At 49.0% G+C, this 20714-nt stretch overlaps 1 protein-coding gene across 1 annotated transcript; it reads right to left on the minus strand.

Annotated features, from left to right (window-relative positions):
* Positions 1-204: 204 nt before the first annotated feature.
* On the minus strand, positions 205-20155 carry USB1 (U6 snRNA biogenesis phosphodiesterase 1). The gene is made up of 7 exons (XM_082862920.1): positions 20031-20155; positions 19003-19169; positions 17052-17235; positions 6347-6400; positions 3954-4059; positions 2327-2410; positions 205-1273 (listed from the first exon to the last, which is right to left on the minus strand). The coding sequence occupies exons 1-7, from the start codon at positions 20126-20128 to the stop codon at positions 1169-1171; spliced, it is 798 nt and encodes a 265-aa protein (XP_082719046.1). The 5' UTR covers positions 20129-20155; the 3' UTR covers positions 205-1168.
* Positions 20156-20714: the final 559 nt, after the last annotated feature.

The following is a 20714-nucleotide window of genomic DNA, read 5'->3' on the forward strand; positions in this document are numbered from 1 at the left end:
GCCAGGTGACCCCACCCTGTACTGAGGCACCCTGTACTGAGGCATCGCTAAGGCCTCTCCCAGCCACCTTAGACGTCGTAACAGAGACTCCCGAGAGCACCGCCAAACTGTGAAGCAGGCTGGGGAAGATGGGGGCAGAGGAAAGTCATCTTTGCACCTAGTTGAAAAGAAGTGGTCCAAAACAAAATCCAGAATAAAAATTGCAATTTTTATTTGCTGAACCTAATTTTAAACTAAAACATCAAAGTGTCTCTTTCTCCATCACTAGAAATCAGATGGCAACTGGTCCTTTGCTCCCCGAGAGGGCTCGAAGAAAAACAAAAACCCCTGTGCAGCCCCTGGGGATGCCCGCAGGCCACAGCAGGCAGCTGGAGGCAGCAGAAAGAGAACTCTGCCTGGTGAAGGCTCCTCTCTGCTTCTTTGGGAAGCTGATGGGAAGCCAGAGGTCACAGAGCGTTGGAGGCCTGGCTTAAAGCCACCAGTCAGGCCAAGATGAAACATCTGCTCAAGTCTCCCCAGGCACCTGGCTGGGGGTGAGTGGGAGGAAGGAATGGAGAAAACTGATGCTAAACCACAAATTAGCACCCTGGGCCTTGGCCCTGAAATGGCCTCTGCTGGCATAGGAGGGGCTGAGACTACAAACAAATAAATAAAAGTGACACCGTGTCAAGGAGGGAGGATGACAGGCCCGTGGAAGCACGCTAGGTCAGGCTTGAGCAGAGATGAGCCAGGGCGTGATGGCTTACAAAACTCCTCATCTGGGGCCAATGGCATCAAAATGCAGACAGCCCACGGAGCTGTGGGGAAGGGGCCATTTGTTGGAGGGACTACAGTGGGGATTCAGGCTGAGTCTGGGTGGGCTCACCAGGTGACCCCCCATCTTTTGTTGTGTCTTGTTTTAGGCATAACCACCACAGACCTAGAACTAGGAAGCCCTGGCTGCCCTCTACTGGTGATTTCTGGGGATGATCGCAACGCAGCAGCACCCAACCTGCAACCCCAAAAGGGCCAAAAGAGAACCAGCTCCCGGGGAGGGCCAGAAGCGGCTGCACATTTGGCCGGGCCTCCCAGTGGTGGGACTGGCAGCGTCCCCATCAGTCTGAGTGGGTTCCTCCATCTCTGCCTGGCTGCAGAGGGCGGGGCCCAGGACAACGAGGGCCTCTGGTGCTCACTTCAGAGGCATCGAGAAGAATTTGTTCCCAGACTTGCAGCGGATCTGCTCGGCGTGCGCACGCAGCAACATCTCGGAGTCTTCAAACTCACCCACGATTTCCTTAAACCAGGAGAGGACCATCACGTTAAGGGGAATCAGGGACCCCGAGGGCACTGCAAACAAAGCCAGCCTACTGAAATCCTTCAGAGGTTAGGCCTGCTCGGGGGAGGCTGAGGGCCACGCAGGCGCCAGGCTCTCCAGGTTACCTTGTCTAATCAGCTCTGCAGTCTTGTGAGGTCAGTCCTATCATCCCAACTTTGCAGATAAGGAAATGGATGCTCAGAGCCCTGGACCACAGAATCCAATAAAACCAGGCTTGGGACCTGGGTCTACTGGAGCCTGAGACCGGAGCTCCTTGCTGCCTCCAGAATGATTAGACCAAGAGCAGATGTGGCTACTTGATGATGGCCCACGGGCTGTGTCCCGTCTGCACATGTGTTGTCTGGCTCGCAAAATGTTTCCTTAAAAAATACATATTGGTTGACAACATTTGAAAATAGAGGGATTACCCACAAAAATTAAGATTTCTGGCTTCTCTTGAAAAACAGAAGTGCTTGCAACTTGAGGTCCACATTCCTGCATGGCAGCTGCCTGCACCAGGGGTGAGTACCGGCTTCTCTGAGGGCACTGACGGGAAAGTGAAAGATATCCCCTACTTATCACAATACGAGAAAGGCTGTGAGGGTGGACGTTCTTTAGACCTGGTGCGTTTCACTCATTTCCAGCACCTGCCAGGCCCCTGGGAGCACCCGAGCCTTTGACCTCTGGGTGAGGGCCTAGGACTTCAGGGGAGGCCCGCAGCATCCTCTCAGATTAGTGTTCCAGGGCAGGGCTTCTCAAATTTTAATGTGCACACAAATCCCTAGCGATCGTGTTAAATTCTGATTTCTTAGATCTGGATTGGGGCTTGAGTGAGTGTTGCTAATAAGTTCCCAGGTGGTCTGGGACTGCACTGTGAGGCGCAGGGTAAGGTGTTGGGGTCTCTGGCTATGCCAGTTATTTCCTATGCCAGGATTCAGGTTTGCATGCCTAATCCTCAGCGCCTGTCAGCTCCCCTCCATCCCCCAGCTTCTGGGGTTCAGCACCTTCCATGCTCCTGCCCTGGGAATTCACCTGTAGTTCCCGCAGGCACTGCCCTTCCAGCTGGAGACGTGCATCACCCACGCACCAGGCCAGACTGATGTGGAATGAGGGGTCCTGCAGAGGAACGGCGGGGAGACAGGCGGTCACCTGGAGGTCGTGGCAGGCTCAGACATCAAAGCAGCTCTGTGACAGAGTTGTCACGGTATCCCTGCTGCATCCCTGACCTGATTCATGGGAGGCTAGATCCTCAGCGTTGATCCCAAGCACCCTCCACAGACAGATAAAATAGCCCTGGATTGGTCCCTGCTATGGACTGAATTGTGTCCCCCAAATTCATATATTGAAGCCTTAACCTCCACTGTGATGGTATTTGGAGAAGGGGCCTTTGGGAGGTAATTAGGTTTAGATGAGGTCCTAAAGGTGGGGCCCTCATGATGGGATTAGTGCCCATATAAGAGATGGCAGAGAGCTGCTTCCTCTCTCTTTCCATCATGTGAGGACACAGTGAGAAGACGGCCATCTACAAGCCAGGAAGAGAGGCCTCAACAGAAACTGACCGTGATGGCACCTTGGTTTTGGACGTCTAGCCTCCTGAACTGTGAGAAAGTAAATTTCTTTTTTTAAATCATTTATTTAGTTAGTTTTGGTTGCATTGGGTCTTTGTTGCTGTGCGCGGGCTTTCTCTAGTTGCAGCAAGTGGGGGCTACCCTTCGTTGCAGTGCGCGGGCTTCTCATCGCGGTGGCTTCTCTTGTTGCGGAGCCCAGGCTCTAAGCACGCGGGCTTCAATGGCTGTGGCGCTCGGGCTCTGTTGCTCTGCGGCATGTGGGATCTTCCCGGACCAGGGCTTGAACCCGTGTCCCCTGCATTGGCAGGTGGGTTCTTAACCACTGTGCCACCAGGGAAGCCCGAGAAAGTAAATTTCTATTGTGTAAGTCATCCAGTCTATGGTATCTGATTATGGCCGCCTGAGCTAAGACAGTCCTGTTCTCAGAGGCTCTCCTTTACATATCATAGAGAGTCATTACCTCTGGGATGTGGAAGAGAACACACGTCCCAGATTTAATGTTTTCTGATCAAAAATATTTCAAGAGATGACATACTTTTTAAGATGAACAAAAACCAAAATGTCTAAAATTATACAACTATAAATTATCTCCACTCAAATTCATACTTATATCTCTCAGCATGATTTTAAAAGAATATATCAAGCAAAACCACTGGCCCTTTAAAGCCTTGATATTCGACTTGGAGTTCAAGTTCCCCTAGAGGGCATGGGCAAGGCACAGGAAGGTATGCGAAGCTGCAACTCTACCTGGAGTGTCAACATGACTAAAAAGTATTGGGGAAAACTACTTCCTAAAAAATATAAAAATAAACATGGATACATTATAGAGTAGAAGACATAAATCTCATGCATATTGAAGAGATAACAGAAGATTTGTAAGAAATGTTGGACCTCCGCTGGGCTGCATCCGACTACACCTCAGACCCTCAACTCTCCAGGGCTGTGTGTCCTCTGAGGGCTGGCCGAATGGACACTTCCCACGGGCAAGTTCTAGAGGGCTCTTCGGTTTGCCTCTAACAAGGGTTTCTTTAAGACTGATTTTATTCCTATTAGAGATGGGTCAGTGGAGAGAAAAAGACAATGCTGATTACCTGGTAGAAAGTGGTGAGGTCAAACTCCTCCATGACCCTGTCCACCTCTGAAACCAGGTCCAGGAATTGGGTGTGTCCCGAGGTGACCTCGAGTCCAACAAAGGTCCTGGGGGGAGACAGAGGTGGAGACCACAGGGCATGAGACGCAGCCTGAGAACAGAAACCATCCTCGAGGGGGCAGAGGATGCGACAGAGAAAAGCCGGGAGGGAGGGAGGTCTGGGCCGTGAGTTCAGTTCGTTTCCCTGCTCTCCGAACTGGCTCTCCATCCTTCCCTGGCTCTAATCGCACATCCCCCCTCCTTCCCCAGGGTCTAAGAACCCTAGCAGGGCCGTCTTCACCTGCTGCTGCCAAGGCTACGGACCCCCAGGCTGTGGCGCCCAGGCTTGCCGGCATAGCTCCCATGTCGGACTCTTTCTCCAGGGCTTCCCTCTCTGGCACTTCCCTCTCCCTCCCGTAAGCACCCTCTAATCTCTAAAACCCCTCCCTTGAACCCACACCCTCAGCCAGCCCCCATCCCCTGCCCGGTAAAACGCGCGTTCTGACGATTTGTCTCCCTCGGCAGTCTCTCACGCCTCCCCGCCCATCCTCAGTCCACTCGGCCAGGAACCGCTCCCGTCAAAGCTGCCAACCACCTGTGTTCCTGAACTCAGATACTTGACTCCTCCCTCCCTGAAGCCCTTTTTTCTCTTGGCTTCCAAGAGACCACCCACCACACCGTCCTGGTGTGACCCCACCTCTGGCCTCCTGTCCAGTCTCCTCTGCCGCTCTCTCCTTTCCAGCCTCTAAATGGTCAGGGGCTGCAGAGCCGGCGACGCCTGCCCTCTCCCGCAGGCTGATCTCACCCAGCCCTGCTTTCAGTATCACACAGCCCGATGGCTCCCACATTTCTATCTCCGGCTGGCACCTCTCCTGTATACCCACTTGTGTGTGCGACTCTTCCACCCGGGGGTCTCACAGGCGGCAAAATCCACCAGGTACAAAGCAGAACTTCTCATCTTCCTCCCATAGGTGTTTCCCGTCACAGACAATGGGGCCATTTATCTATATTTACCTAGCTGTTCAAACCCCAAACCCAGGAATCTACTTTGATTCTTCCCCTTACTGTGCACAGACCCAACCCACTGGTAACTCCAGTTGATTCTACCTCCAGTATATCGGGACTGTGTCTGCTTCTTGGCTCTTCCACTGCCATCGCCCTAAGCCAGGCCACCACTGGCGCCTCACCTGTCTCCTGTCTGCTCTCCCTGCATCCAACCTTGCTCTTTTAGATCTTTTCTCCACTCAGGAGCCACAGACACAGACAAGATAGGGCCGGACTGACGTTTACAAACGTAAATCGGATCACGTCTCTGCTTAGATCCCTCCGATGGCTTCTGTGACACTGAAAATCCAAACTCTTGACCTTGACCTTGAAGGCCCTGCGGGAGTTAACCCTGCCTGACTCATCTCCTCACACTCTCCCACGTGCTCCCCAAGTTCTGCTTCACTGGCCTCCTCCAACATGCCAGGCTCTTTCCTCCTCAGTCACCTCCTTGGCTGTGTCCTCTGCTCGGAGGCTCCTGGGGTAGCTCTTCCCAAGGCTGATTCCTTCTTGTCCTCATGTCGCCAGCAAATGCCACCTTGCTAGCGCCCTCCTCGGCCACTTGCTCCAGACTATCGTTTCACACGATAGTTATTAACGATCTCATTTCCTTGTTTATTGTCTGTCTCCCCTGCAGAATGTGAGATCCCACAGAGCAGAGACTATGCCGACCTTTTCACTGCTGATCTGTAGTGTACAGCAAGTGCCTGGCACCGGGAGGTGTTTAACAAATTTGTGCAGCATAGAATGAATGAATGAATGAGCGAATGAGTACTCTTCTTAGAGGTGCTGAGAGCAGAAGGCAGCTCAGATCCAGTGAGTGGATCTGACAGGGAGGCTTGCTTTGAAGCCTTGATAACAAGTTTCTTCTTATGTTCATCTCATCCTTGAATGCTTTTATAAAACTTGTTTCGTTCATCTGAGCTTCACAACTGCCCAATGATGGATGCTTGGAAATGGGACAGGATGTGATGGATGATGTGACAGCTTGGAAATGGCAGGTCACAGAGGTTGAAGGTATGAGCTCAACATTAAATTGCAGGCAGAGCTGGTCAGGCACCCAGGTTTTCTTTGAGTCTCAGACTTTTCCCACTAAACCAAGATGTTGTTCTCTCCCTCTGCTCCTCCTCCCATGCTCCCTGAGTTATTTTTCTTAATGAAAGGTTCAGATTTGGGAACAGTTGCCCTTGTAGTCATAGGGCCGGTTAAAACACAAACAAACAAATAATTGAGAGAGACAAGGCCTCCTCAAGTCTCTACTACAAAGAATCCTCTTCTGGAAACAACTGGGGGCAGAGTGGGGAGACCCACCTGGTCTTCTCTTGATTGGTGTAAATCTTTACCCGGTCGGCAGTAAAGCAGAATCTGAAATTTAGAAGAAGGACCACATTTCAGGAAGAATAATAAGGAAAAAAATCAGAGAAAATAGTGTATATTAAAAAACATCACTTTGAAAATTCAGTTAACTCATTTCACATTTAGTATTGTCACCCTATTATACAGGTGGTAAACTGAACCCTAAAATATTAGAGCTGGGCAAGACCTTAAATAATCACCCAGTCCAGGTAACACATAGCTTCACTCAGATGCCAGCAAAAATTTTACTTTATTAAGAGCAGCTGATTGCAATAAGCGATTTGCGACTACCCCAGCTTTACTGATGGGAACTGAGAAAGTCATTAGGCCGGTGATAATAGATCACTTAAGAGCCAGTTTTTTTCTTTGCAGGTTAACAAAAACCAATTCTGATCCAGTCTAAGCAAAAAGAACATTTCCGTGTGCCTGGGCTGAGCGTGGGGATCCTCATACAACTCTGCGAGGCAGGTGCTATAATGACACCCATTTTACAGACACAGAAACTGAAGCTTGGTGAGGCTGAATTTGGTGAGTCAGAATTTGAACTTCAATCTGCCTGATTCCAGAGCCCTTGCTCTCACCTGATGCTTTAGTGAGGGGTCTCTGTTGGTGTGAGATTGCCGCAGAAATACCGTCACCCACCTCTCAGATCAGTTACACGGGGACCATCAAATTCTGCCAGGTAAATGCTCTGACCCTGGCTGGTTCCGCCTGTGTTCTCTGGGACACTAGGTGATCTCAGGGAACAAACTGGCTTCCTGCCCTTCCTGGACCAACTTGGCAAATCCCATTACAGGAAACACTCATTTTACAGGCTCCAGGCCAAGCTCTCACCCTCATCTGAGGGAACACAACAACCCAGCTTGCCGGTTAGAATCTCACAACTTGTCCAAGGGCACGAAGTCTGTTAACTTTTGGCTTTCCTGTCAGCCTTCAGCCTCCTAGTGCATCCCTTCTAGGGAAAATGTAAGGGGTGATAGAAGCAGCAGGAGCTCGGTTAAGTGTAGAGTACCTGCCAGATGTCCTGGGGTGGACATGGGGCGTTTGCACCCAACCATAAAGGGTAATTTTATGCATTGACCTGACTGGACTAAGGGTTGCCCAGATAGCTGGTAAAACATTATTTCTGGGGTGTCTGTGAGGGTGTTTCCAGAAAGATTAGCATTTGAATTGGTGAACTGAGTGGAGCAAATTGCCCTCTCCAGTGTGGGTGGGCATCATCCTACTTTTCAGAATAGAACAGAGAGGCAGAGGAAGGGCAAATGCACGCTGTCTCTGCTGGAACTGAGACATCCAGCTTCCCCTGCCCTTGGATGTTGGGGTCCTTGGTTCTTAGGCTTTCAGGCTCATATCAGTCATTACGCCACCGGTCCCCCCACCCCTCCCCGGTGCTCAGGCCTTTGGACTCATGCTGAATGACACCACTGGCTTTCCTGGTTCCCCAGCTTGCTGTTGGCAGATTTGGGACCTGACCTTCATAACTGCGTGAACCAGTTCCTACAGTGCATTTCCTCCTATCTCTATTTCTCTCTCTATCCTATTGGTTCTGTTTTTCTGGGGAACCCTAATACAGGTTTTGGCACTGAGAATGGTTCTACAGGAACAGAATTTTAAGAATGAGTTTTCTGAATTGGTTCTGGGGTTTCTGGAATTCGCTCTCTAATCTGATTCGATTCAAAGATGCTAATGACTGTTATCTCCAGTAGTAAAGAGAGCACTGATAGGCCGCACGGACTGTTTCTGGAGATGTGAAAATGTCTTCCTTGATACCCCTCATCAGCCATTTATTAGAAGCAAGGAGCTGAGTGACCCTATATGCTACTTGCGAACATTTTTGGAAAACTAAGGAATATAATGATGTTGGTTGGCTGCTCCTAATGTTGCTGGACAAAGTGGTGAAATGAAAAGATGAGCTCAGGGTATTGAATTCCCAACTCAAGCATAAAGGACCTAAGAGCTTCTCGGTGTGCCCTAAAGAAGACCTAGATTCCCTGTAGCTGCAGGGCTGAAATTGCTGAAAATCAAATCTGGAACCTTATCCTGCCATTTGCTGAATTATAACACAAGTTGAACTCCTTGAACAAGCAGGATTTTACAGTTACAGTGAGGGCACTGATTGGGAAAGTATGGGGACTTGTGGGAAACTCTGATGAAGCTTGGCGTATTGAGCCCTTAAATTCTTTTTTTTTTATTTATTTATTTTATTTTTGGCTGCATTGGGTCTTCGTTGCTGCGTGCAGGCTTTCTCTAGTTGCGGCGAGTGGGGGCTACTCTTCCTTGTGGTGCGTGGGCTTCTCATTGCGGTGGCCTCTCCTGTTGCAGAGCGTGGGCTCTAGGTGCGCAGGCTTCAGTAGTTGTGGCTCGTGGGCTCAGTAGTTGTGGCTCGCGGGCTCTAGAGCACAGGCTCAGTAGTTGTGGCACACAGGCTTAGTTGCTCCATGGCATGTGGGATATTCCCGGGCCAGGGCTCAAACCCGTGTCCCCTGCATTTGCAGGCGGATTCTTAACCACTGCGCCACCAGGGATGCCCGAGCCCTTAAATTCTGATGAGTCTTCTCGGACGCAGTGGAAGTGTCCTCCCCCACCTAGTGTTATGGACCTTCCCACCTTTGAGGGGATTAACCCTGCATTGCCTGAGGAAATGGTAATGGCCTCCCCTGAGGCAGATGCCAAGAAAATGCTGAGTCCCCTCAGGACCCACCTCCAACACCCCTCTTTGCTTCTAGACCTATAACTAGACTCAAGTCCCAGCAGACCCCCTAAAGGTGAGGTACCATGTGTGGCCCACGAGGAGATGTGCTACTCTCCAGAACTATTTGAGTTTCCTAACATATACAAGCAGAAATCCAGGGAACGTGTGTGGGAATGGATATTAAAGGTGTGGGGTGGGACTTCCCTGGTGGTCCAGTGGTTAAGAATCCGCCTTCCAGTGCAGGGGATGTGGGTTCAATCCCTGGTCAGGAAATTAGGATCCCACATGCCGCAGGGCTACTGAACCTGCACGCCACAACTAGAGAGCCTGTGTGCCGCAACTACAGAGCCCACATGCTCTGGAACCTGCGTGCCACAACTAGAGAGAAGCCCGTGCACCACAATGAAAGATCCTGCATGCCACGACTAAGACCCGACACGGCCAAAAATAAAAATAAGTGAATATTAAAAAAAAAAAAAAAAAGGTGTGGGGCAATGACAGAAGGATCAAGAGTGGGATCAGGCTGAATTTACGGATATGGGCTTGCTAAGCAGAGACTCGGCATGTAATGCTGCAGCTCCGGGAGCTGGAAAGGGGTCTGTTTGGTTAGGTGGCTGAAACACGGACCAAAAGGTGGCCCACAGTGAGTGAACTGGAAATACCTGGCCCGCAAGGTGGGCGTAGTTACCGTAAAGGACAGCAGAGTCGAAGCAGCAATCAGAAGTCTGACTTATGCAGACACAGGGCATTGGCTGTTTCTAGAAGTGACATAGATAGGAAGCCTACTAAATTCTTCCTTCATCTGTATAAGCAGGAAAGTTCTAGGCCAGGTGAGCCAAAGTCTAACTTGAATCATAAAGGCAGAGTCATGGCCCCTCAATTCCCAGAATGGAGCCAGTTCACAGACCCAGAGCCGCTTGAATGAAGGGGAAGTCGGGTCCCCTTGAGGAAGGACCCGGGTACATTACTACAAATTTATACTGTTAATCTTTCTCCCAGCCTTCCCCAAAGGGACCTATGCCATTTTACCAGGGTAACTGCGCACTGGGGAAAAGGAAATAACCAGCCTTTGGGGAACTACTGGACATTGGCTCTGAAATGACATGAGCTCCTGGAGACCCAAAATGTCACTGTGGCTCATCACTCGGAGTAGGGGTTAATGGAGGTCAGGTGATCAGTGGAGTTGTAGCTCAGGTCCATCTCACAGTGGGCCCAGCGGGTCCCCAAACCCATCCTGTGGTTATTTCTGCAGTTCCAGAATGTATAATTGGAATAGACATACTCAGCAACAGGCAGAATCCCCACACTGATTCTCTCACCTGTGGAGTGAGGGCTATTACGGTGGGAAAGGCCAAGTGCAAGCTATTAGGGCTGCCTCTACCTAGGAAAATGGTAAATGAAAAGCAATACCGCATCCCTGGAGGGACTGCAGAGATCAGCGCCACCATCAAGGACTTGAGAGACGCGGGGGGGGGCGACTCCCACATCTCCATTCAACCCCCGTTCTGTCTGGGCAGAAGACAGATGGATCGTGGAAGATGACAGTGGATGATCATAAACTGATGATCGGAGGTGGTGGCTCTTCCAGATGTGGTTTCATTACTTGAGCAAATTAACACGTCCCCTGGTTCCTGGTTTGCAGCTATTGATTTGGCAAATACATTTCCCTCCATCCCTGTCCATAAGGACCAGAAGCAGTTTACTTTCAGGCCAGCAGTGTACCTTCACTGTCCTACCTCAGGGCTATAGCACCCTCCAGCCCTACGTCCTAATTTACTATAGAGGGTTTGCTCACCTTTCCCTTCCACTAGATATCACACTGCTCCAGTACATTGATGACATTATGTTGACTGGACCTAATGAGCAGGAAGTGACAACTACTCTAGACTTATTGCTAAGACATTTGTGTGTCAGAGGGTGGGAAATAAATCCAACTAAAATTCAGGGCCTTCTACCTCAGTGAAATGTCTAGAGGTCCAATGGTGTGGGGCATATTGAGATATCCCCTTTGAGATGAAGGATAAAGTAGTTTTGAAATAAGGTATGTACCTTTTTTTTTAAACATAATGCTATCGCACACTTTATAGACATAACTTTTATGTGCATTGGGAAACCAAAAACTTCGTGTCATTCACTCTATTTTATTCTGGAACAGAACCCACAGTATCTGTATCTGCTCTGAATCAGCAGCCACATATGGTGCTGTTTCTCTTGTAGCCAGGATTCACGGGGCCAGGAATCAAGGGGTAGAAATGGGAGTGGTACCACTCACCATTGCCCTAGTGATGCATTAGCAAAACGTTTGCTTCCTGTTCCCACAAGTTCATGCTCTGCTAGCCCAGAGGTCTTAGTTCCGAGGGAGGAATGCTTCCACCAGGAGATGTAGTGCTTCCACTGAACTGGAAGTTGAGACTTGCCACTCTGGGCTCCTGTACCTTTGAATCAACAGACAAAAGAGTTACAGTGTTGGCTGAGGTCATTGATCCTGACTACCGAGGGGAAACTGGACTACTACTCCACAATGGAGATATGGAAGAGGATATCTGGAATACAGGAGATCTGTTAGGGCATCTTTTAGTATTACCATGCCTACTGATTTCAGGCCAAGGAAAACTACCACAACCTAATCCAGGCAGGATTAGTAATGGCCCAGACCCTTCGGGAATGAAGATTTGGGTCACTACCCCAGGTAAAGAACCACAACCATCTGAGGTGCTTGCTGAAGGCAAAGGGAACAGAGAGCTAGGTAGTGGAAGGTAGTTGTAAATATCAGCTACGACCGTGTGACCAGTTACAAAAATGAGGGCTATAATCGTCATGAGTATTTCCTCCTTACTTTGTTATGAATACGTCTGCGAGTATATATACAGAGGACACCTCAGGGACATTGCAGATTTGGATCCAGAGCCCCACAGTAAAGTGAGTCACACAATTTTCTGGCTTCCCAGTGCATATAAAAGTTACGTTTATACTACACTGCAGTCTATTAAACAAAGCCATTATGTCTAAAGAAACAATGTACATACCTTATTTTTAAAATACTTTATCACTAAAAAATGCTAACCATCATTTGAGCCTTCAGTGAGTCATCATCTCTTTGCCGGTGGAGGATCCGGCCTCGATGTAGGTGGCTGCTGACTGGTCAAGGTGGTGGTTGCTGAAGACTGGGTGGCGATGGCAATTCCTTAAAATGAGACGACAATAAGGCAAACGATGAAGTTTGCCACATCGATCAATTCTTCCTTTTATGAATAATTTCTCTGTAGCATGCAATGCAATGCTGTTTGATAGCATTTTACCCACAGAACTTCTTTCAAAATTGGAGTCAATCCTCTCAAACCTTGCCACTGCTTTATCAACTAAGTTTATGGAATATTCTAAATCTTTTGTTGTCATTTCAACAATCTTCACAACATCTTTACCAGGAGTAGACTGCATCTCAAGAAGTCACTCTTTTGCTCATCCATAAGAAGCAACTCATCTGTTAAAGTTCTATCACGAGATGGCAGCAATTCAGTCACATCTTGAGTCTTCACTTCTAATTCTAGCTCTCTTGCTGTTTCCATCACATCTGCAATTACTTCCTCCAGTGAAGTCCTGAGACCTTCAAAGTCATCCATGAGGGTTGGAATCAACTTCTTCCAAATTCCTGTGTATGTTGATATTTTGACCTCTTCCCATGAATCACAATTGTTCTTAATGGCATCTAGAATGGTGAATCCTTTCCAGAAGGTTTTCAAATGACTGCCCAGATCCATCAGAGGAATCACTATCTATGGCAGCTACAACCTGATGAAATGTATTTCTTAAATAATAAGACTTGTAAGTAATAAGACTTGAAAGTTGAAATTACTCCTTGATCCATGGGCTGCAGAACTGATGTTGTGTCAGCAGCATGAAAACAACATTGATCTCATTGTACATCTCCATCAGAGCTCTTGGGTTACCAGGTACATTGTCAATAAGCAGTAATATTTTAAAAAGAATCTTTTTTTTTCTAAGCAGTATGTCTCAACAGTGGGCTTAGAATAGTCAGTAAACCATGCTGTCAACAGATGTGCTGTCATCCAGGCTTTGTTGTTCCATTTATAGAGCACAAACAGAGTAGACCTAACATAATTCTTAAGGGCCCTAGGATTTTTGAAATAGCTAGTGAGCATTGGCTTCAATTTAAAGTCACCAGCTGTATTAGCCCCTAACGAGAGAGTCAGCCTGTCCTTTGAAGCTGTGAAGCCAGACACTGACTCCTCTCTGGCTATGAAAGTCCTAGATGGCATCTTCTTCCAATAGAAGGCTGTTTCATATATTGAAAATCAATTGTTTAGTGTAGCCACCTTCATGAATTATCTCAGCTAGATCTTCTGGATAAGTTGCTGCAGCTTCTACATCAGCACTTGCTGCTTCACCTCACGCTTTTATGTTATAGAAATGGCTTCTTTCCTTAAACCTCATGAACCAACCTCTGCTAGCTCCCAACTTTTCTTCTGTAGCTTCCTCACTTCTCTCAGCCTTCAGAGAATTGAAGAGGGTTAGGGCCTTGCTCTGAATTAGGCTTTGCCCTAAGGGAATGTTGTGGCTGGTTTGATCATCTATCCAGACCACTAAAACTTGCCCCAAACCAGCGAAAGGCTTTCTTATCATTCTTGTGTTTACTGGAGTAGCACTTTCAATTTTGTTCGAGAACTTTTCCTTTGCATTCACAAGCTGGCTAACTGGGACAAAAGACCTAGCAGCTTTCAGCCTACCTCTGCTTTTGACATGCCTTTCCTCACTAGGCTTAATCATTTTTGGCTTTTGATTTAAAGTGAGAGATGTGTGACTCTTTCACCTGAATACTTAGTGGCCGCTGTAGGGTTATTGATTTCAACATTGTTGTATCTCAGGGAATAGGGAGGCCCAAGGGGAGGGAGAGAGATGTGGGGGAATGGTAGGTTGGTGGAGCAGTCAGAACACATATATTTATCAATTAAGTTTGCCCTCTTATATGGGTGTGGCTCCCGGTGCCCCAAAACAATTACAATAGTAACATCAAAGATCACTGATCACAGATCACTACAACAAATATAACAATAATGAAAAAGCTTGAAATATTGCAAGAATTACCAAAGTGTGACAGACACAAAGTGAGCAACTGTTGTTGGAAAAATGGCACTGACAGATTTGCTCAATGCAGAGTTGCCACAAACCTTCAGTTTGTAAAAAATGCAGTATATGTGAAGCACGATAAAACAAGGTTTGCCTGTACATATGTTGAGCAGATATCTTTGTTTTCTTCTCTTATTCCCTTACCATGTACCATAATATGTAGTGACTTTATACTAGTATTCAAGTATTGTTAATTTTACATCATAGTATTCAAGTTATGGGCTTTTAGAAGAGTAAAAAGTATCGCTCAAGATTACCTCCTCTTCTGGGGAAGGGATTAATGCATTTTCAGATGTACACTGGACGTTGTATCATGTTAGGCAGAATTATGACCTTATTGTGGTCTTAATTTAGAGATTAGGTATGGTTTAAGAAGATGCATATGTGTCAAGTTGATAAGGGGTGGACTTGAGATGGTTAATTTTATGTGTTCTCTTGACTGGGCTAAGGGATGCCCAGATAGCTGGTGAAACATTATGTTTGGGTTTGTCTGTGAGAGTGTTTCTGGAAAGATTAGCATTTGAATTGGTGAACTGAGTAAAGCAAACGGCCCTCCTCCGCAATGTGGGTGGGTGGGCATCATCCAATCTGTTGAGGGCCTGAATAGAACAAAAAGGCAGAGGAAGGACAAACTCCCCCTCTCTGCTTGAGCTGAGACGTCCATCTTCTCCTGCCCTCTGACACTGGCGTGCTGGTACTCAGGCTTTCAGGCTCACACCAGGACTTAACACCATCAGCCCCCTGATTTTTAGGACTTTGGAATCAAACTGAATTACACCACCGGCTTTCCTGGTTCTCTCCTTGCAGATGGCAGACAGTGGACTTCTTGGCCTCCATAACCACATAAGCGAATACCTATAACAAATCTCCTCTTATGTGTATCTGTATACATCTTATTGATTCTGTTTCTCTGGAGAACCCTGACTAATACATCAACCAACACCCTTTCTCCTGGTGATCTTATATAGGAGGACTGCTCTCCCATTTTGCGCTGGTAGAGTGGTCAACCTGCCCCCACCCAGGGGTGTGTACTTGACAGGCCTGGACAATCAGAGCTTAGCATTCCCTCAGTCACAGCCATAGAATCAAAGGTGCACTACCCACTCTTGGTCATCTTAGGCTCAACCAGTCAAACCTGAAGAGGCCACCCGGCCCAGCTTCCTTCAGGATACAGGCTAGGAAACACTGCACCAGCAGGGCAGCACCAGGGAGGGCCAACCCAGTGGTCCAGGGGCTGTTCCCTAAATGAGCAAGAGAACAAGCTATATCCCCCCACCCCAGCCACCCTGGGGAGCAATACCTCTTGTAATAGCCCTTGCGCAAAGTTTCCAGAGGTCCCAGCAAGGGACCTGCCTAGGTGGGGAACCACCGCATGCAGGGAGGCCCAAGCCATGGTTTCCCAGGAGGGGCTTAGTTCACTCACAGTCTTCCCAGCCCAGACACGACGTGCTCATAAGTCATTTTTACCATAAGTGATGTGGCCCAAGAACACATCTGGCATTTTACCTTTATCCAGGGACACAGCTAGAAGCAGGATAACTGAAGCATTCTCATGTAGAAGGGGAAAGGACTTGCTGCCATCTGACGTCTCCCGGTCCCATGTATGAAGCCAGTGCTACCTCTAAACATTTTAGTTACACCAGCCTATAAATTCCCCCTGTTTAAGCCACTTTTGGTTGGATTTCTGGCACCGGCGATCAAGAGGGTCCTGACTAACATACATGACTCAATAAAAAGAGGGATGGGGGCTGGATTAGGGAGAGAGATGAGTTTTAGTCCTGAGTCTCTGGCTAACTGACTGAATGGGAGCAAATCCCTTCCTCCTCTGGCCCTGAGTAGGGGCTACACAAAATGGGCAGTTCTCCAGTGGGGCAGAGTAGTTCTATGGAATTCCTGGGCCTCGGGCCTCCTGAACTACGAGGGTGGGGCTTTGGCTAAGAGACTTCTGTTTTTATCTCTCTTACCCAGCTACACATCAGGGATCTGTGTAACACCTCATCAGAAGAAAGGACTCTGTAGATAAGACCAGGAGTAGAAAACCACCACCTGGATGGCTTCTTAGGCTCCTACTGGAACCAACATTCAGAGGATCCAGAGGAGGATTTCTGGGCGCTCTCTCTCCTGCTCAGTCATTCAACTAACACCCATTTGATGCCTATAGCGAGCAAAGCACCTGGACCAAAGCTGTGGGGTAATTCAGAGCAGCCGCGTTCCTGGCCTGCAGGAACTTGGGCTCCAAGCGGGAGATGGGACATGGGGATGACCGAATATGGATATGAGGATGAGTGGAGCGAGCACTGGGGTGTAGACGAGCACAGGACAGCAGGGCCCCTGGGATTGAAGAATTCTGGAGGAGGTACCAATTGGGACAGCCTCAGTGAAGGAGCAGTGCTTTGATCTGGCCAAGTCTCGAAGGAGGGGCATTTCTAGTAGAAAGAAGAGGTATGAAATAGTCAAGGGAAAAGAAGCCTAGGCTGGCAGATAAAACCAGAGTGGGGGTGAGCTCTGATCGTTCGCCAAGTGCCACGTTGAGGGTATGCGTGATCTCATTCACTCTCACAAGTCCCCCTCTGAGGGAGCCACCACCACTCCCCTGACCCGCACACAGGTAAGGCTTCCAGAGCTTACGTGGCACGCCCAAGGGCACATGGGATGAAGCGCGCAGCAGGCGGCTCTGGGAGATGTTCGGTGTGCTAACCTTTAGGTTTGCCTGCTTGAAGGGGTAGTGCATCCCACAGGTCCATCCCCACAAGAGCTCAGGACAGGAAGAGGAGCCTTGAAGGGGAGGGAGATGAGGGGCAGAGGGAAGCACTGGGCACTCACCTCTGGAAGGAGGCCACGCGGTCTTTCAGAGCCTGCACGAAGGGGAGGATCCAGTGATGGCGCAGAACCACGCTCTGGGACAGGCTGAGGTGGAAGGCCTCCATCCTTACCAGCCGGGGGACGTATGTCTGTGCGTGGGGCAGCAGCACGTCAAGCAGGTCCAGGAACTCCTCCCTGGCTTCATCTGGAGGGGAGGAGTGGAGAGGGTGGGCCATTCTCTTAGCCAGGGCGGCATGGCTGGATGAAGCCCAGAAGGCGGAGAAAGGCTTTTGAGAGTAGCCTATGTCTATGTATTTCGAATAATACTTTAATATGCATTTATGGCTACAGAAGTAACACATACATGCTCTTTGAAAAGAATTCAAGTGAGAAAAGAAATATGTGACAGAGAAAGTAGGGGCCCCTGATATCCTATCACGTACAGCAGTGGTCTCCAAACTACTGTGATTGCACAGGCCCTTAGTCAAACAAGCTTGCCCACATACCCACAATAAATGTGTATCTATTTATAAATTACAAACATGTGCTACACTGCAAAATTGTGTGTGTTATAAAATGTACACTTGGAACAACAGAAATTTTAAAAGATGAGATAAAGAGAAACACATTAAAAGGTTTTAATACTTTTCTCTCTAATGGATCATCTTGATCCCGTCCCCAGGCACATACAGCCCACTTTCAAGATACTACCCTAGAGATAAAGGCTGTCAAATGTGATGCCTATTTCCCCAGCCTTTTCTCAGTGCATGTACTAACGTATATATCTTATTTGTTAAAAAAGATGAGGGCATACCAGTTCTTCCATTGGCTTTCTCCATACAACACTACATTTTGGACAGCCTTCCTCTCATTACATAAATCAAGCCCATAATTACAGCTCCACAGTAACCCATAATCAGAAACAGTTCATTTTTTTAATCAGACATTTAGAATCTCCTGATTGTTCATAAAGACAAAAAATGCAACAAGGACCACCACTGTATTTTCACAGATTATTCATTTTTTTTAACCAAACATGTGACTAGAGCTGTATGGTTAATAGTCTGCTCACAACTAATAACTTACTGGATTTGCTCAAGTGCCCTGTAGAGTATGCAGTAGAGAGAATCATTCTCATTCTGTGGATGGGGAAATGGAGGTTCCAAGAGTTTACCTGATCTAACACAATGTAATAAGAGCCACCACATTCTCCGTGTATCATGCTAAGAACTTGACATAGATTATCTGATTTAATCTTCACAAAAGTCCTAGAGGATAGGTATTACTACTATCCCCATTTTAGAGATGAGGAAACTGAGGCTCTGAGAAGTCAGCAACTTACTAAAGGGCACACAGAGCAGTGGGTACTGGAGTGAGGTCAGACTCTGAACCCTGGGCATTTTCTGCCTGCCACTCACTCATTAGGGCTAGGGTGGGGTGGGACTGGAGGCCAGCACACCGACAGCCCTCTTTGAAATAAAGTACCAGCTACAGCTGCAGTCTGGGATGGCCTTGACACTCTGCCCTAGACCCTCCCTTGGTCACATCCTCATGAGCAGGGAGAACAGTATACACAAGGTTAGTAAAAAATATTTCAGGCAACGAATTCAAAACTGAACTGTACAGCACAGGGAACTCTGCTCATTATTATGTAACAACCTAAATGGGAAAAGAATTTGAAAAAGAATAGATAAATGTATATGTACAACTGAATCACTTTGCTGTACACCTGAAACTATCACAACATTGATAATCAACTACATCCCACTGTAAAAACAAAGGCCAGAAAACCTGAAACCAAGTTAACAGAAAAATTCCCTAGTTTTTGAAACTTGTTCTCTCTTTGTTGAGTTAATCTCTTTCCCACCACCAGTGTCAGAGGTTTCTGGCTTCTTCCTCCTTGTTGGGGCCAGCTTCCTCCCATAAGGGGCACCTGTCAGTGTCAGCCACGTGCCTGTCACGCATTACTCACATGGTACATAGATGTGGGTGGCCCAGTTGCCCCGCTCGTGGGGAAAGGTGCGCACCCGGCCCCCATGTTTTGTGCTATCATCTGCAGGCCTCTCCTCGGTGCCTGGGAACATGTCCAGCACACTGTCGGGTACTGGCAACTTCTGGCTGGGAAGGGGGCTCTGGCCCCTGCAAGAGAAAAGAAGAAATCAAGCACATTTAACCTCTTAGCATTCTCTACCTCTGTACACACAATGAAAGTTGTAACACCTTGTACCAGGTGAGTCTGCGTGTCTATTTCTCACCAGGTGCTGTAAGCAGCTTCTAGATAACCACAAAGCTCTTTCCCCAACACTGTCTCATTGGGGTCTCCCAACGGCTCGCGGAGGCAGACTTTAGCAGGGAACGTGGTCCCCATGGTTAACAACGGGGCAAGTGGCAATATGTGGTTCAGAGGTCACATGCCCTAACTGGACAGGCCTCAGCTGGAATGACACTTCCTAGCTCCGTGGACTTGGGCAAGTCACTGTGGGCCTCAGTTTCCTCATCTGTACGGTGCACTGCAACCTGATAGGGCTATTGTGAGATGAACCGGGAGACTGCTTGAAAAGCACTCAGGATGCACCAGGCTTGGCAATTAAGAACTGAAGCTCCACAAAGTAGGAAGCTTGGATGGTTTTGCTCACTGCTGAGTCCCCAGTCCCGAGCCTGGCGCAGAGAGGGTGCTCAATGAATATATACCGGATAAAGGAAAACACTCTCCAAATGAGGAAGCAGACCTAGGGTGGTACAGCGGTGCGCGCCGGGAGACGAGTGGGCCAGCGGCGGAGGCTGGACCCGAGCCCACGTTTCCTGCCTCCTAATCTTGGCCCAGCCGGGTGGGGGCACTCCGGGGCTTTGTCCAAGGCTGTCATCCGGATCCTCCTTTCCCCCGGTGCCCCTTTTCCTTCCCTTGCGAGCAGCCCGGCACCCTCCCCAACCACCCCAAAGCTCGGGTCCGGTCCGGGTGCCAACCCGCACCCTTCCCAGAAAGTCTTCCTCGCTCCTCACCGACTGCAGCCTCTAGTCCCCGGCCGGACCCGGGCCCCGGCCTCAGCCTCATCCTCAGAGCCGCTGCTGCTGTAGCCCACCAGGGGCGCCGCACTCATGGGGGACCCCCTTCGCTAGGGCACAGCCGGCCCACCAGCAGTCGAACCACACCCGGAATTTCTCTGCGCCGGAAGTGCTCTCCAGGGGGCGGGGCCCGGATTAGCACCGCCTCAGGGCGGGGTCTGGGGCGGGGCCCGGCAGGACTCGAGCCAAGAGGCTACCCACCTAGACTACGCTTGCTGGCTCGCCGCGCTTTGACCACTACCTGAACCCTCCCGGAACCGCCATCCTCAGTGTGCCCATTAAACAGATCGCTCTCGGCTCTGACCTCTCTGTCCGCTGCTCGGTCTGCAGCAGCTCGGGACCTCCCAGCAGCAGATGGTCCCTGGGTCAGAGGTCAGCGCATTAGACCCATCGGAGTCTAGTGCCCTCACCCTTGCCCTCGCCGTCCGGGCGGGGTCAGAGGTCCCGGGGCCTCTTCCTCAAGCTGGCCCAAAGTACGAGCTCCGGGGTCCCCTCCCCTAAGAGCGAGCTGAACAGTCAGAGGCGGGTCAGTTCCAGAAGTTCAGAGTCTAGGAGGCCCCTCCTCTCAGGTTCAGGGGTCGGACCGGGGACTGGGTCCTGGGAGCTCCCACCCTTATGGCC

This window comes from Leucopleurus acutus, assembly GCF_964270905.1.
Source record: "Leucopleurus acutus genome assembly, chromosome: 20".
In the NCBI taxonomy this organism is placed as follows: domain Eukaryota; kingdom Metazoa; phylum Chordata; class Mammalia; order Artiodactyla; family Delphinidae; genus Leucopleurus; species Leucopleurus acutus.

What these genes read in the sequence shown, in the direction of transcription:
- USB1 (XM_082862920.1), bottom strand. Translation starts at nt 20,128, where the DNA reads ATGAGTGCGGCGCCCCTGGTGGGCTACAGCAGCAGCGGCTCTGAGGAT. An exon ending in CACCCACATCTATGTACCAT is followed by an intron (nt 17,236 to 19,002) that starts GTGAGTAATGCG and finishes CCTCCCCTCCAG; the next exon opens with ATGAAGCCAGGGAGGAGTTC. An exon ending in CGCGTGGCCTCCTTCCAGAG is followed by an intron (nt 6,401 to 17,051) that starts GTGAGTGCCCAG and finishes TCTAAATTTCAG; the next exon opens with ATTCTGCTTTACTGCCGACC.